Genomic DNA, 16724 nt, shown 5'->3' on the forward strand with positions numbered 1-16724 from the left:
AATGTTTGTCACTTCTGAAAACTGTGTTCTATATTTTACTGCTGTGTGTTATTTATTACTTAGTTTTGTGTTACTCGTGTATTATTTCTGTTTACACATCTTTTCATGTGTGCATCTTTTTGGTGTTGTATTTGTGTTCCAGTCATTTTTTTTTTCATCAAAGGGCAAGTTTGTGTTGCTTTTGAACTGTAACTGCATAATGTTTTTATGGGACCCACGAAGAACAGCTCTCATATATATGGTGTGGTCCTAATAAACTTGTTTTTTTCTAAACATTTTTAAGTTTTCCTTTCATTTATGCACCAAAAATATTTATGTTGTACCGAGCAGCTCCAATTTCAGCTACAGTGCCTTGCCCAAGAGTAACTTGGTGATATTGTTTTCATCCTTGCATTTTTGCGTCTTTATGTATTTATTTGTCTTTGGGATTCAAACTAGCAACTGTTTTACCACAAAACCTGGTTCTCAGCTTGATACTAAAGCCATGATAAATGTTTGTGAAGAAAAGAGGTGGGTCAATTTCTGTGAAAGTCTGATGTGCACACAAGCAAGAAAATATAACAACAGTGATTGGATATTGTAGATACAAGAGAACTGCAGCAGTGATGAGTTTGTAAATTGGAAGTGTGGCTGTAGAAATTAATCTGTGAAGTGTGTAATGCTGAAGAACAACCGTAGCGTCCAATTCAAGACTGAAATTTACACAGAGACTGATAATCATAATGATGTGCTGAACCCCGCGCACTGACGGGATAATTAACACCGGAAGGCGCTGAATGGACGTTGGCAGCTCTGTCAAGTGTGCAACAAATATCCAAACTAGTACAGGAAGTGAGAGGATTTTGTCTTCAATATTAAGATATAAACTGCCTGGGAGGAATCTCATACATTACATATGGAGAGATGCGTCTACTGCTATATAGGCAGTCAATAAATAATTTAAAAAAATATTTTCAGGCTTATATATGGCAGTATATTGCTAACATGCCACATTATAGCAATATAACTTATCACGTTATAAGAGAAACATTTATGTTATAATACAAATTTTTTTTAACATGAACATCAGACAAAATTGCATGATATGAGTAGAAAATTCTGATAGTAATATTATATGTTATGTCACAATGGAAACATGACATGAAATTTTTCACATTGTAGCAAAAATAAATAAATAATCTTGGCATAAGCAGAAACTTTTGATAACAATGTAAGTTATCACTTCATAACAGAACAGTTTTATGGTATAATAATAATTATCCGTTGGCTTTGTCTAATACTCAATTCTGATTGGTCAATTATGTAGCAGAGCGTTGGTATGTAGAACAGACTGTGACTATGGATGCAGTTATGATCATAGACTCCGAAGGACCAATAAAGTCATTTTCAAATCCACAAAATCAATTTTTTTTGGATCAAATTATTATTTTTTTTGTAAGTAACCATGTAGTAAGTGCGATGGGAAGTAATCATGCATCACCCTGTCTGCGTTATTTTGTAATAATGACCTGTTCACTGTACATTAGCAATTACATAATGTGAAACGTTTCACAGAATAACAGAATAACTAATAAATTGTGTAATGCATAATACACTTTTCTGGTTTTAATGTGATATTGCTCTGCTTTCTTCTTTTTTGGAGTGGCAACAATCTGTTTTCGTTCTAAAGAACTAATAAATGCTAAACTGTTAAATCTATTACATTTTCCACCTGTGTAGCGAATATATTTTTGACATTGACATTTGACTGATTAAAAGGCAATGGGTAGTAATAGGCCTGTATTTTATTTTGAAACACGAAACCGGAAGCACAGCCGTGTAACAGCTTGTCTGGCTTGACTCCGCTGAAGAGAGCTGGAGGGAAAAAAAGGAAAAAAAAACCGAAGAAAAAAAAGGCATATCTGAGGGGTTTGAGGGGCGGATTTGGACAAAGTTTCCCAACTGTCCCGACCCGAGGAAGCTCCGGGGGGGTTGACGGGGAATCGATTTCACCGGTAATTAACACAGGAGTTATTAGTCGGTTGTTAATTATCTGTTATTTTCAATGTGTCTGAGAGCGCTGTCGTCCCAACCGCCGGAAGTCTGCATGAAGCTGCGTCTCCTACAGAGGCAACGGCGTCGACGTTTTTTTTTTCTGTCTTCGTTTTTTTTTTTTTTTTTTTTTATTCGAGACTTTTTTTTCTCTTTTTTTATTTTCTCTCAGCGAGATGAGCAGGGAGTGAGGAATGGAGGCGTAGGGAGCGAGGATGTTTGTGTTTACTGAGCGACGAGCTAGTTAAGCATTTGAATATACAGCAGGCCTCCTTGTAGCTGGAGAGCAAGCCAGCGAACAAAAGGAGAAAATTAATGGAGGCAAGTTAGCTAGCTGCCCTTGTCTTGTTGCGTTCACCAGCTAACGTTAGCCATGTTTGTTTACAACTCAGATATGTCATTAAGCGCCTGGCAGCTGCTTTGGTGCAGCGTTACACATTCAGGCTGAGTGCTTTGCAAGGGGCTCACTGATTTAAACGATTTATGACAAAATCGTATTTACAAGATTTCCTCAATCACTGCTAACGTCAGCCCGCAGCTAGCTGTGCCACAGTTTTGGAGCCAGCTTGTGCCCCTCGTCAAAAATGGCTCTCACAGCACTGAAACGTTGACTTTGTATCGCACTATTAACGGCCCCTAAGTTGCCAGATAGCTACAGACTGTGGGGTATTAATTAATTTGCCTCAGACGCTTGTCCCATCATTTATTTATAGGTTGTGCAACTACAGAGGAGAGAGCAGGCTCATGAAAAACGACGTAAAACATCTCAGTTTTGCATCGCCAGTTTGCATGACATATATCGTTACATCAGTTGTTTCAATCTATTTTATCAGTGTCTTACTTTACTGTGCTGAAGTTTATTTTTCATGGGCCTGTATTCCCCTGAAGGGTTTAACAGTTACCAGTTATGTTACATGTCAGTTCAGCTTTACTAACATGTAATTACGTGCATGCTTTTCTTGGTATGTGAGCAACATGGTTATGCATGGCATTCACAATCTTAACATGCATACAGAAAACCAAATCTCACAACTACAGTTGCAAAGTATGTGCAAATAAAGTGCAAATGCATGCCAAAATAGCACAATGAAACTAAGAAACTTCCTTTTTTGTGTGTGCATCAGAAAACACGTTGCCTGTGTCCAGAGGACAAATGGGACTGGAGCTCAGCCTTTAATAATTGTGCAGACAGGCTTATGTGTTGACGCTACTGTGACTTAATCAGAGTCAAATGCTGCTATGTCTCATGTTGCCTGTGTGTAAATGATAATGAAAAGATAAACAGTACAGTTGTGTTTGAAACACAGAATGTCTTCAGCAAACTATATGTACGCTTAGAAAGGCTGTTATTTCAACACTGAATGGACTAGCATCTAGTTTAGGACAACATGCCTCTGTGTTAGTTTTCCGGGCAATGAATAGTTTTGACACAGCATTGTTTTTTGTTTTTCAAAACTAGACTCATTAACATGTTGCTGATAAAGCAGCCACTGTAAGATTGTGTAATTTGTTATCAGCGACACTCTGTGTGTTAGGGGCTAGTGAGGAAGTGCATGGGCTGTGTTACAAATCATTATCTTAAGCCTCACAGACTGATTATTACAAGTGTTTTTTCAACTCTTGCCTCCTCTGTCCTCATGTAGGTTTTTTCACGTCTATCCCTCCTGGGATTGAACATCTTTACCTGATTCCTTTCACATCCTCTTCTCTGTAAATCTGATCAAATGTTATTTTTTAAAATCACAGCATGAACCTAAAATAATTTCCCTTCACCCAGTCAGTTTTGTAACAGCCATTTTACTCTTTTGGAATGAAATCACTCAAAACAATGGGTGCTTGCCAAGCACAGTGGCTGATTTAATAGACATGTTAACCAGCCACAGCTCAAATTTAGCAGCACGGGCTGCTGCTAGTGTTAATATTCCACACTGAACCTGAAACTTGACATGTTCAGTGTGTCAGCTGACAGAGGAGAGGATACATGGAAAGGAAACAAACTAAGATGATTGAAACGCAGCCATGCATGGTTTCAAATGAAAGTAAAAAAAAAAGAAGAGCTTAGTAAGGAGGAGGAGGAGGACGGGTGTTTCTAAGTGTGTTGCTTTTTAATTACAGAAATAATGGACGATTCCCATTTCAACTCATCATACTTTTGGTCTCCCGTCCCCACTGTACAAGGACAGGTAGAGACAACCTTATTGTTGGAATTGTCTTGAAATACACATGGTATAGTGGTATGTGCTATGTCAAAATATACCCGGAAGCGATTATTACTTTGACTGTTAATGGTTTAAACATTACATAACACCAGACAATGATTTGACCCTGAACATGTTGTTAATAATACCATCGAATAATGTTCGCTTAGTCGGTGAAGATGGCTTAACCTCACATTGAAGTTATTGTTTTTGAATGGTGATTACATGATCACTCCTGTCCCTCTCCTGTGTCATCTCTTCAACCTTTCTTTGATCCTTTTTTTCGTTTGCATCTCACCTTGCCTTCGTTCTCTGTTCTCTCCCATTACCTTCTGTTCCTCCTCCTGTCCTCTCCCTACATGGATCCAACCCATCACCAACTTCCAACCTTTGCTCCCCCAACCTGCAAACTTCAACACTCCTGCTACCAACGTCTTCCCTCCTTATCCCCCTTTTGTCTTCCTTATATTGCATCTTTCTTTCCATCTTCTTTCTTCCTGTTCTGTTCTGTCCTTTTCAATTTCTTCCAACCTGTCTGTTTCTTGTTTATCATTACTCCACTTCTTTTTCTCACCTGTCTCCCTCACATCTTACGGCCTTGTTCCTTGCACATTTAATCCTTCATCTTCGTGCCATCCCTGTGAAATCTGCCAATGTTTTACCCTCACCCATCCCACGTTCCTTTCCTCTTTATCACTTCACTCTTCCTCTTCTCCTTCCTCTTACCATCAACCCGCCCCTCTACTCATCCCCATCTAGATCGAGAACGCCATGTTCCTGAACAAGGCAAAGGAGCAGCTAGGTCCAGAGAAGACCAATGCGCCCTCCTTCCCTCACTCCTCTGCATCTTCCACCTCCTCTCCGCACTACCCCACGGCGGTGCTCGCCATCCCCGGCTCAGTGGACCCAGGGTCCGGGGTGCGGGTGATCCCCAAACAGGAAGGAGGTGGGGGTACGGCAGGAGGAGGAGGTGGCGGTGGTGGCAACAGCAGCAGCACACCTTTAAGTGTGGTTGGGGGACACCTGCACCAGTCACACACCTCCCAGAACATCACCGTCGTGCCTGTTCCCTCTACGGGTATCATGACTGCAGGTGAGTGCGCTGCTCTGTCCTTTTTCCTGCCTGAATCATGACATCCCCCATGCCATTTGCCATTTCTGTACCGCCTTATTGTGTTTCGTTGTTGGTATCACTTTAAAATGGGTGCATGAGAGTCAGAAACATTATAAATATTTAACTGTAGCTGCCAGAAACGTCTCTTTGTATTTGTATTCAGTGTGAGTATCAGCAGGTTATAAGCAGCAGTTTTAAGGTGTAATGTTGGTGCTCTATTGACCAAGAAAACTGAGATCTCCTGCTCACACATTTAAATTGTCCAAACCAGTAAAGCAGTTATCAAAATAGTTGGCGATTGATTTAATAGTTGACAACTAATCTATTAATTGTTGTGTATTGACACCCTAGCCTATAGCTGTTACTTTGTGGGCCAAAGCATAACATTAGGTGACAAAAATACCCATCTGACATGCCCCCGTCTACCCAAGCTGAAACAGCCTACCAACGACAACCAGCAACATCACTGGATGCAGGAAGAACAAAAGATTTTGCAGCAGAAGAACTCAGCTTTCTTGGTCAATATAGATTGCACTGAGGAATTTATTGCTTCAGTTGACTACATCAACACTGACTAGACATCTACCTAAAAAATTCCAAAGTTTTCCCTCTGATGAATATTGATCTGAATCATTTGTTAAAAGATGTCAGCACCATGATAAGTCTTTTGCGTCAGTGCTGTGGCTTTGACATTTATACAAAACATTTTTGTGGCTGGAAATATTGGTAGTTTATGTCAGGAAGTTTACTCCGATGGTGCACATAGTCTCAGTTACTGTTTGTAGGAATGGTAGCCCTAGAATGCCAAGAGAATTCATGTAAAGTGTTTGTTTTGACCAAATGGACGGCCAGATCACGGTTTCTCTTCTCCTCTCAGCGGGGTTAGTGATCACCACCCCTCAAGGCACACTGGTCCCCACTGCCTCCACGCAGTCATTTGTAACTGGACCCCACACTGCCACCACCATGATAGTGTCTGCACTGCATCCCTCAAATACAGGTAAAACACAGGCGCAAGTCACCGTCACTTCAGTCATTTCAACATGTTGAAGGTCCATTGTGTAAGATTTAGGGGAATCTATTGGCAGAATGTGCCAGAAACAGAATATAATATCCACAAGTATGTTTTCATTAGTGTATAATCACTTAAAAATAAGAATTGTTGTGGTTCCTTTACTTAAAATGAGCCGTTTATATCTACAGAGAGAGCGGGTCCTCTTTCACGGAGGCTGCCATGTTGAACCGCTATGTTTCCATACAGAACAGGCAAACCAAACACTGTCTCTAGATAGGGCCTTTCATTTCAAGCTCACCATTAGATTCCACTAAATCCTACACAAAGTGCCTTAAATGCATAATGGATAATGGTATGAGTTTTGTCAAAGTAGATTTTTGTCCAGAGATTTTTGTTCAGCCTTATCTGTGCAGTAAAACACAGCTAAAAACTGCCCACTGTAAGCACTGTTGGTTAGTGAGCAGCTCTAGTGGAGCAGGTGGGAGGGGGCACTTTCTGCAAGGGCACCATGACACAAACTTTTAAAGGATCAGATATTTTTTGTCTGATTGAGAGCCTTTTTTCTCAGTATTTTGAACTCTCAAAACATTTCATCTCCTGCGGTGTTTTCTATCCACCGTTTATTTATTCTTACACTTGTGTGTTGTTACATCCATACATATGCAAGCATACACACACTTGTGTATGTTTATAGTTTTCCATAAGATTTGTTTTTTCTCCTATCCCTGCATAGCAACTCCTGTAGGTGATGTGTGGGATGGATTACGTCACATTTTTCCATCTTTAATAGATGCTGTCTTCACCTCCTCTTTTGTCTTACCATTCTTTTTTACTTTTCTCTTGTTTCCAGACAAGAAGGAGGACATTGCTGTCCCTCCTGCAGTTGTCATGCCGACGCCATCAAAGCGAGGCAGGAAGAGCAAACAGGTGATGGGAAGAGTGGGTGGGGTTCTCCCTCCAGGAAGTGATGCGTTAATATTGGCGCATCTCGCCGCTGGTGGACAGGTGAGGGTCTCCTGTATTCCTTTTCTTTTGATTACAGTTACAGAGCTGTTGCTGCTGATTTTCTACACAGCATGAATTGTCAGTGCTTGTATCTTTCTTCATATCTAATATATTGTTATTGTGTTACAGCACCATGGTGCTGACCCATATGACCTGTCAAATGATGAGGATGATCACACCAACAAAGACGGCCCCAAATCCTACAGGTAGAGGAGAGATAGATTTTGTGAAAAGTATTATTGTTTGTGGCATCACCAATTTTTATTGAACATTAAGAACAAGTCATCTGCCAATACATATACCATAGTGTTAGTGGTGGGGGATATCTTGCATGGCAACGTTGTATTAATACATGAATGTCAAGCACCGATCTTTTATTTTATTTTAAAAAAAAAATAATAATATTGCAAATGCAAATCAAACTTTTTGGTGCTAGAATGATAAAAACAGTTGCATTTTCAGTCCACTAGAGGGTGCTGAGTTTTTTTCTGGTGAGGTCAGCAGAGGTCACAGCGGGATTGGTAGGTTTTTGTGACAGTGTTGGTTACACTCTGTGCTTGACAATCACATTTTGTCACGACGGTGAAGGTGAGATGACCAGACTGAAAACTGTATCTTATTAGATCATAAGACAGATGTTGACTAAGTTCTCCGTTGGAGACATAATTTGTAGAGGTGTCACGATTCTCTAAATTCAGGATTTGATTTGACTTTTGACTTTAAAGTCATGATTTGATTCAGTTTTTTAATTTAAACATTTTTTAACACTACCTTTGCCACAGTTAAACTATCGAGTCTTGATTTGTAAAGATCAACAGACCTTTGCTTTAATGCCCTGACAACTGTTATTTACATTTTCAAATACTTCTCCTTTAAAAAGACAGATATATGATATAACGGCCGCTAAGCTACACTGTGTCGTCTTTGAAGTGTTGTTTTTTCTTCAGACACACACTGGATGCCGCAAGTAGCCGTGGATTTAAAGAAAAGAAAAAATACTGGGAGAATTGCGATTCTGCCTTTGATTTCGATCATGGGTCTCTTATGATTCCTGCCCCTGTTACTGTAGACGGCTTGTAGCCTACATGTAACCCAACATTAAATCTCCTTTACTACTTTGTCAAAGGTTTTCCTCTCTTTCACTTCTCACTTGCCAAGGTGTCGGATGTGTGCAGTGACGTTCTTCAGCAAGTCAGACATGCAGATCCACGCCAAGTCCCACACTGAGGCCAAGCCCCACAAGTGCCCCCACTGTTCTAAGTCGTTTGCCAACTCCAGCTACCTGTCCCAGCACATCCGCATCCACAGCGGGGCCAAGCCCTACACCTGCACCTACTGCCAGAAAACATTCAGGCAGCTCAGTCACCTACAGCAGCACACACGGTACTGGGCTGAGTCTTATATGTGGTCCTGTGTGTGTGTGTTAGAGTGTGTATGTGTGTGTGTGTGTGTGTGTGTGTGTGTGTGTGTGTGTGTGTGAGAGAGAGAGAGAGAGAGAGCCTGTTTGTTCACATGGTTTCTGTTGTTGAAGCATGTGTGTGGGTCTGTGTGTGGTGACTGATGAAGGGAGGAAAGCGGTTGGGAATTGGGGATGTGCCAGGGGCTCTTGGGAAAGTGTTGACAGTGTAAAGCTCTTTTTGCACAGTCTAAGCGTCACCTTTGAAGGCGCAGCACCAAATCTAAATTTAATCATGGTCCTAAGCTTGTTATTTTTATGCAGTTATCAACAAAGATTATTTCATTTTTCATAACTGTTCATCAGGGATCATCAGGACAGGAAACCAGCTTCATCATTAAATTTAACTTTGTTCACTTCTAAGCATGAGAGCCTGGGCGGATGCATGCTACAGTGTTTGGTAGAGGTGAACTTACAGTACCAGTCACCGCAAAGCAGGTGGTTGGTTTTAACTTTCTCATCCTGCTGGTGACACTATCACATGTTTAGCATGTTACTGCATGCGTGTTGCATTATCTTATTTATTCAGTTTTCTTTAGATCCACCACTGCTTTCACTCCTTCTAACACGAAACACCTTCTGGAGGCCTTTCACTTTCATTGGACCCACTTGTAACGATGAAACACCCCCTTATCATTTCAATTTCATGCCAAGTGGAAAAAACAGCAGTAAAAATAGAATTTCGGCTAAGTTCACATTGGAGAGATAGCAATACTAATTATGTTCACAAACGACAGTTGAAAGTGGATTATTAGATAGTGAACAAGGTTTACATTAGCTGGCATATGCCGTATTTTGCCGTTGTTGTGTGTAGTTGTCCAGCATATGAAAATAACAACAGCCAAAATGTCCAGCATAAAATATGTCAAATCTGTTTCTGCAATGACGCTCCACCACTTTAGATAAGAAACCTAAAGTAAAAACAGCATATTTTAAAAAATGTTTTGTTATATCTCATATCCCTGTGTGTCCTTATAAGGGAGGACAAAGAAATGAACTTGACATCATAGATTTAGTGCTGCTGGAGCACACCGGAATGACGCTCTGCCACTTTTTTTCCCTCTAAGTGAGAAAACAGAATATTTAGAGTTTGCATAATCTATGTGTGGCCCTGATCAGAGCATAGTTTTTTTTTCCCAGTTGTTTTCTAAAGACAGAAAGCATTTTGTGTGCTGCTAATGCAGCGTGGGCGCCTCACACTTTAGACAAACAAATGATTGAATGGTCAAAGTTGTCATATTGACATTTAAATAATATGACAAGCGTGATGCAAACTCACAGTTGCAGCAAAGAGATAGCACTCATATGGACTGAGTGCTGTGAAATATTCTCAGCACGATAAAACCATTCATAAAGTCAGTCCAACATTTGATCATTGATCATAGACAGTTATAGCCGTCTAATGTATGTGTACTTGCCACTGTCGTAACGATGGTTAAATGACCTGAAACGAGACACAATTTGGTGCACCCGCTCCTGTACTTAAACAAATAGTACTACATCTCTGCTTTTATATGGCTACTTACGAGGAGTTGTTCTTTTTGGACAGAATTCTGGAATATTAATGCTCATATTGACTGTGAACTCTGAAAGTAAAAATGTTGCCAGCTGGACAGTTAGTTTCTTATTTCAATCACACAAGTGTGAATACGCTTGGCATACTAACTGTGTGATAATTTACCCCCTAAAAACATACTCCTTGTTGCTTTTGTCATTCTTTGACTGCACTGAGCCAGCCTGCATGTTTTACACACAACAGTTAAAACCACTAATTCAATATTTAGAATGGTTTAACTTGTTACATGTAACTATGCGTGACCGTGTTAGTGATGAAAGCACCTGACCCCCATTCATGCCGTCATGAATTTTCTGTTTGACCTTGTCTTTCACCTTCTTCATGTTTTCATTTCCCTTATTGCCATGCACTTGAGTTTTCTTTGTGGGTTTCAGGCCATTAATTTTAAACAGGAAGATGTGCTCCACTGGCCTGCCACTCATCTTGAATTTACATTTCAATTTGACTGCAGCAGACATTCATAGACACACTCACACGCCACTCAAAGCAGGGCACACCAAATGGAGAGACTGCAAGAGAGAGAGAGCGAGAGAGAAAGAGAAAAGCGTGACTGTGCTTGCTGTATGTTTTTGTTCTGTGTTCTCACAACTCAGACACAGCACAAAGAGCACACTGTCAAACTTAATGATCTGTGATCAACACAATCGATCGCAGATCCTGTTAACTTTAACGCATGATTTGGTCTTCGGTTCATCGTGAGGTTTGGTCATGCTGTAGCTTAAAAATCTCTCGCTGTTTCTCTCTCTGTTTCTCTCTCTCTCTCTCCACCTCCTCACCCCTCCAATCCCGGCTTCCCGTGTTAGAAACCACACTGAGGCCAAGCCCCACAAGTGTCCCCACTGCTCCAAGTCGTTTGCCAACTCCAGCTACCTGTCCCAGCACATCCGCATCCACACCGGGGCCAAGCCCTACTCCTGCTCCTACTGCCAGAAAACATTCAGGCAGCTCAGTCACCTACAGCAGCACACACGGTACTGGTCTGGGTGGGCTGTGTGGGTTTGAATGGCCAGATGTGTTCTTTTGTGTGCATGTATGGGAGCAGGTATGTGGAGACTTATGGCGTTGTGATTGTTTGCATCATTTTGCACTTTTTTAATCTTCGAAAGTTGCCAAAGTAACCTAGTGTAATGTAAGACATTTTCAGTTCTAGCATTTTCTTCACATCATCAACCGTTTACTTGTTAGCCACAGACAAGACAAAAGTATTGATATTTTTTCAATACCACGTTTAAAAACAATGCAGTACTACTGTTCAATAGTACTGAAAGTACTAAAATTATATTTATGTGTATATTTCATTTAAGACCTCAGTTTAGTTTAGTCTTTATTGTCCTTTGGCTTGCAGCAAAACGGACAGTGTTCAGTGACTTTATCTGTACCAGCACTGTGTGCAGATTGTTAATTTTTAAAAAAAGAAAAAAATTATACTATTTTCTGTGCCTGGGACTTTTTTTTTTGTCTTTTTGCGGTGATATCAAAAGAGGTAATGAGTATTGTGATGTTATACTGGTGTTATTTAATAATATAATTTTTAATATTAGAATATTAACAGTCATATTAAATAATAATAATTTAATCATACTAAATCATGTTTTCGCAACTTGAATCATTAGATATAATAGATAATAAAACCACATACCAAAAATGACCAAAACTTCCTCTTGTGGATATAAAAGTATAAAAAAAAAAGAAAGCAATGGGTTGAACTACAAAGCTATACCCGTAGTTAACTTTTATCGTAAATTATGGTAAATAACAGATGTTTCGGTAGGAATGAGTACACTGCATTTTAATTGGTATAACACTGCTGTAAATACTGCAATAATCAGGCTTCTTATGAGTGCTAAAATTCCACAAGTTTCATCACAATACATTATATTTATACTTTGGATAACAGTATGATATTTATTAACATCACAAAGTCTTCCATATGACTTTGGAAAAAGTGTAGGAACCCTGAATAATGCGCATCACTCCTGTTTTCTTTATGCAAGTGCAGCAAGAAAATGAGATTTTTTTAGAGTGTAATTAATTAAATATTACTGATTTTTCAGGATTCACACCGGTGACCGACCGTACAAGTGTAACCATCCTGGCTGTGAAAAATCTTTCACTCAGCTGTCCAACCTACAGGTAAATCATTTCACAGGTTTGATCCTTGCTGCTGAACTGATGGTATTTTCTATAGTAAGACTTGATTTGTCTGACTATTTTTTTTCTCTTCCTTAACTAAAAAAAGAATGTAAACTCTATATTAAAATCTGTCTTAATGGGGTGAAATTATTTTTTTTTCCAGTAAAAGAATATAAAAGACATTCTTGTGATACTCCCTCTGGTTGTTCATCCCACCCCTCCTCTCTCTCTCTCTCTCTCTTGCTCTCCCCACAGTCTCACCGTCGGCAGCACAACAAAGACAAGCCGTACAAGTGCCACAACTGTAACCGTGGTTACACAGATGCTGCCAGCCTGGAAGTGCATCTGTCCACACACACCGTCAAACACGCCAAGCTGTTCTCCTGTGGCCTCTGTAACCGATCCTATACCTCGGTAGGCTCTCAGACATTCATTATTGTCTTTTCTTGCATTCTCACCCAGTGTCCTCAAGTTGGACTTGTTTGACTTTGGTCATTTGTAATCAGACTTCATGCACCATTTTATCCTGAAAGATGATGATCCCGTCTGTTCTTTATCCATTATTTTAAAATATCATTTTTCGTTAGATGCATCTCATTTCATTCTCTCTTGAAAGATTATGAATCAATGCAGAAAAGTAAATAATGGGAAATTTAAATGCTAAAATATATGTGCAGGGAAAAAAATAATTAAAAGACTTCAAGTGAGCAACATAAATTAACATTTCAGGTAGTAGGAAGAAGCATCATGCTTGTCTAGACCTACAACTGCACCTGCAGTAAGTGACCTCCAGACAGTGTTTGGATCTATGCCCACATTAAAAGCACAGGGCTCTGGACTGACGGTATGGACTTGAATCGTCTTAAAAATAGCCTAAAAGTCTTGAATTTAAGTTGTTGAAACCCTGTCTGGAAAGCATGTTTATCATTTTTTGAATTCCACACAGTACTGGTGTTTAGAGTAGGAAAGTCATCATTTTGTGTATTAAACATTATTCGATAAATTCTACAAAATCTTTCTAACTGCCCAAATTTACTTACTGAGACTTTTTTTATATGTATAGGTATGGAGGGAAAACAGCCAAACATTTTTATTATTTCATGAACCCAGAATGAAGCAGGTCCCTTTCTTCTTTTTTTCCTCCCTGCCATCATGTCTTCTACTTTCCTGTTTCCCAACTCCAGGAGACGTATCTAATGAAACACATGAGGAAGCACAACCCCGACCCGCTAACAGTGGCAGCAACGGTAGCTGCTCAGCAGGCCCAGGGCCTTACGCCGGGCGGAGGGGGCAGAGGCCGAGGCCGTGGTCGAGGGAGAGGAGGTGGCGGAGGAGGTGGGGGCAGAGCCGGGCAGCTGCAGAGTCAAACCAACCCGAACAACACCACCCAGAACCCTAACCCTGGACCCCCAGGCAGCTACCAGTCGCACCAGCAGCCCACAGAAGCTGTGGTTCAATGCCCGTTTGACCTGCACCAGTACAAGACAGTGTCAGCCAGCGAGATCCAGTACAAACCAGTCACTGTGGCGGACCTGCCAGTGACCCACAAAGACCTCTGTCTCACCGTCTCCACGTCAGCCATACAGGTGGAGCACATGAACTCATAGGCTGCGTCTTCCCTCTCTGTTTGAGGAATTACTAATTGTGTCTGCAGTGTAAAAAGGTCCATATGAGCAAGTAATTTAACTGTACTCAGTGTTACAGTCTTCTTAAGGAAGAAAAAAGGGCTAATAGGGTGGAAAGTTTTACTACCCTGTTAGTGAGATGCAAATCATCTGGTTTACTGCATTTAAAAATGTAACAACACAAGCGGAATCAGTTTAGATTAAGTTTCCTTCAGCATTAAGAGGGACATTATTTTTAAAGGGTTTGATTGGGTAATGTTCAAAGATAACAAGCCAGTTTTTTCCTTCGTTTTAAGAAGCTTTAATGCTGAGCACAACATTAAATTACTTGTTGGAACACAGATATTTTACAATGCGCTTCTCGACTCCTGAGCCCACTTGTGTCAAGAATCTCTCAGTAGAAATGCTGGTGGAAGAAGTTTCTTCTTCAGTCTGGAACCACAGTCTTTCATTTTGTGAGGACTAATCTGAGATCAGAACGAGATGGCGATGCTAGACCTGAATTTTTCCAAAGCATCTTGAGTCTACGTTCACCTTTAAAGCTACTACAAGGAACTTTCATATGTTCTTAATTTTGGAGACCCCAGTGGACAAAAGTGGTCGTGTGTCCACCACCATAACCTCAAAATATGATGTCAGATATCAAATTATGTAGTCATTTTTGGGGGGTACTTGTATTTTTTAGTTACTGTTAAAATCATAATTGAATACAATTTGATTTAATATCAAAATATTTCATCTGCATTCTTTTAGCTAATAAGGATATCCAATTGCAAACAGGCCAATGAAAACCATGACATTCAGACAAAAAAAACAAGCACTTTGATTGACTGTCTGATATTGATGATGCATTAAACATCAACAGTTAAAAAGTGCTAATACTGAGTAGTTTTTGAGAATAATACTTTTTTGTAACAATACTTGTACTGGAGTACAGTGTTTTTTACTGATGTCAGTCATAAAGAGGCATCATTAATAAAGGGAGATGTTTCATAACCAGTTAAAACTCCTTGTAGTAGCTTTAATCAGTTGTGACTGGACGTACCAGTCATTGATCCTAAACCAGCAGTCCTCCTCTGAGAATCTTGATCAAAGAGGCTCACTGATGTCCCTTCTGTCTTTGTGTATTGCATTGTTTGCAGTATGCATCACAGGAGGGGGAAGGTGTAAAATATCTGTAGATTACACTATCCTCTGCACATTTATGGTCCAGAGAATGATGTAACTTTTTCAGATCACATTAATCTGAACATTCTCCATGATTTAGTTCAAGCCAAAACAAGGGAGAGAAACAATGCAAGGAATTAATGACGAACGACTGTGGAGATTCATAACAGCAGCTGAGACAGCAGGGCAGTGGCACTGATCTGAAAAATGAGGAAGGACTAGGTGGATAAGTTTGAATGGCTTTCGGTTGACACTGCCGAAGAGTCGTGGACAACGGCGATTGGATCAGGAAGACTGAACTGGAGCCTGAGAAAAGACCACAAAAGAAGAGGGGCAGCAGGGAGAGAAGGATGTGGTGCATTATGGGATTAGGCTAACGCCTGGGGCTGAATCTCAAAGTGTGCATTTCTCAAATCATGATGTCCTTATTTACACCCACCTCCCCTCAGACAACGAGGAGCTGAGGAACCATTTCTTTGTCGGAACCCAAAGCATTGAACAAAAGAGACGGAGCGGTTCAAGAATGCACTAAATGTGAGGAATCTGCAGCAGAGCGAGATGGAAAGGGGTTGGTGGGGTGGGAGGGGTCATAAAGAAAGCACTTGATGAAGCTTGTACTTCATGCCTATGTTTGTCATCATTGTACTTTTTTTTAATATATCATATGTATGTATTTTTCTACCAACAGAGGAACGCGTGAACGAACTCAGAGAGAACGCAAAGTGAGTGCATGAATGTGAAGGGAACAGAGAGAAAAGTCCTAACAGAGTGTTTTTTTTCCCATTTTCATTTTTTAGTATTCAAAGAATGACCGTTTACTATCCTCCAGTGAGTAAAGACAGCCCAACTCGTCATTGTCAGGGCAGTTGTTGGGGAAATAATGATTGTGTGATAAAAATGGCTGACAGGTACTGTTATCAATCTTTTTTTAAAGAACTTTTCATACATATTATTACTACTTTCATTATAACTGTATTGCAAATGTTATCCACATTATTATCAATCTGAGGCATTATTGTATTGCAGTATGCTGTACATAAAATAGATAGAAAATACTTTTTCATCTGTAAAAGGGAAGTATGTCCTGTATAAAGCATATATGGAAACTAAAGGAACTCAAATTAACAAGTACCAAATCATCAGCCGTATCCCAGGTCACCTTTAGTGCTGATGCACCATGAAGTCCTAAGAAAATTTAGGAATTGCCCAAGAAGTTGGTTAAATTGTGGGAAATATTTTTCCTCTTACTGTAATGTATGTCAACATTTGCCCACTGCACTTGGTAGTATTCATTTTTAATTCTGTTGCAGCCTGGAACAATCTGGCCAAGTTAACTGTGTGTTTCATTTGTTGGAAACATTAACAGAGTTTTACTGAAGCCCAGAGAGGAGTGAGAAAAATATT

General features: G+C 40.0%; 1 protein-coding gene across 3 annotated transcripts; it reads left to right on the plus strand.

Annotated features, from left to right (window-relative positions):
• Positions 1–1826: 1826 nt before the first annotated feature.
• On the plus strand, positions 1827–14886 carry znf384a (zinc finger protein 384 a). Of its 3 annotated transcripts, none has more exons than XM_084739455.1 (11): positions 1828–2352; positions 4147–4214; positions 4989–5322; positions 6221–6343; positions 7209–7363; positions 7493–7569; positions 8522–8746; positions 11199–11366; positions 12450–12528; positions 12784–12942; positions 13713–14886. In XM_084739455.1, exons 2-11 carry the CDS (start codon positions 4152–4154, stop codon positions 14133–14135), a joined length of 1806 nt encoding a protein of 601 aa, XP_084595581.1. In that variant the 5' UTR covers positions 1828–2352; positions 4147–4151; the 3' UTR covers positions 14136–14886. The 3 variants fall into 3 exon arrangements, with proteins under 3 accessions (XP_084595582.1, XP_084595581.1, XP_084595580.1); XM_084739454.1 differs by having other exon boundaries at positions 1828–1994; XM_084739456.1 differs by lacking the exon at positions 11199–11366 and having other exon boundaries at positions 1827–4214.
• The last annotated feature ends 1838 nt before the right edge of the window (positions 14887–16724 follow it).

The sequence above is a fragment of the Lutjanus erythropterus genome, chromosome 16 (genome assembly GCF_056507025.1).
Source record: "Lutjanus erythropterus isolate fLutEry1 chromosome 16, fLutEry1.hap2, whole genome shotgun sequence".
NCBI classification, from domain to species: Eukaryota; Metazoa; Chordata; class Actinopteri; order Lutjaniformes; family Lutjanidae; genus Lutjanus; species Lutjanus erythropterus.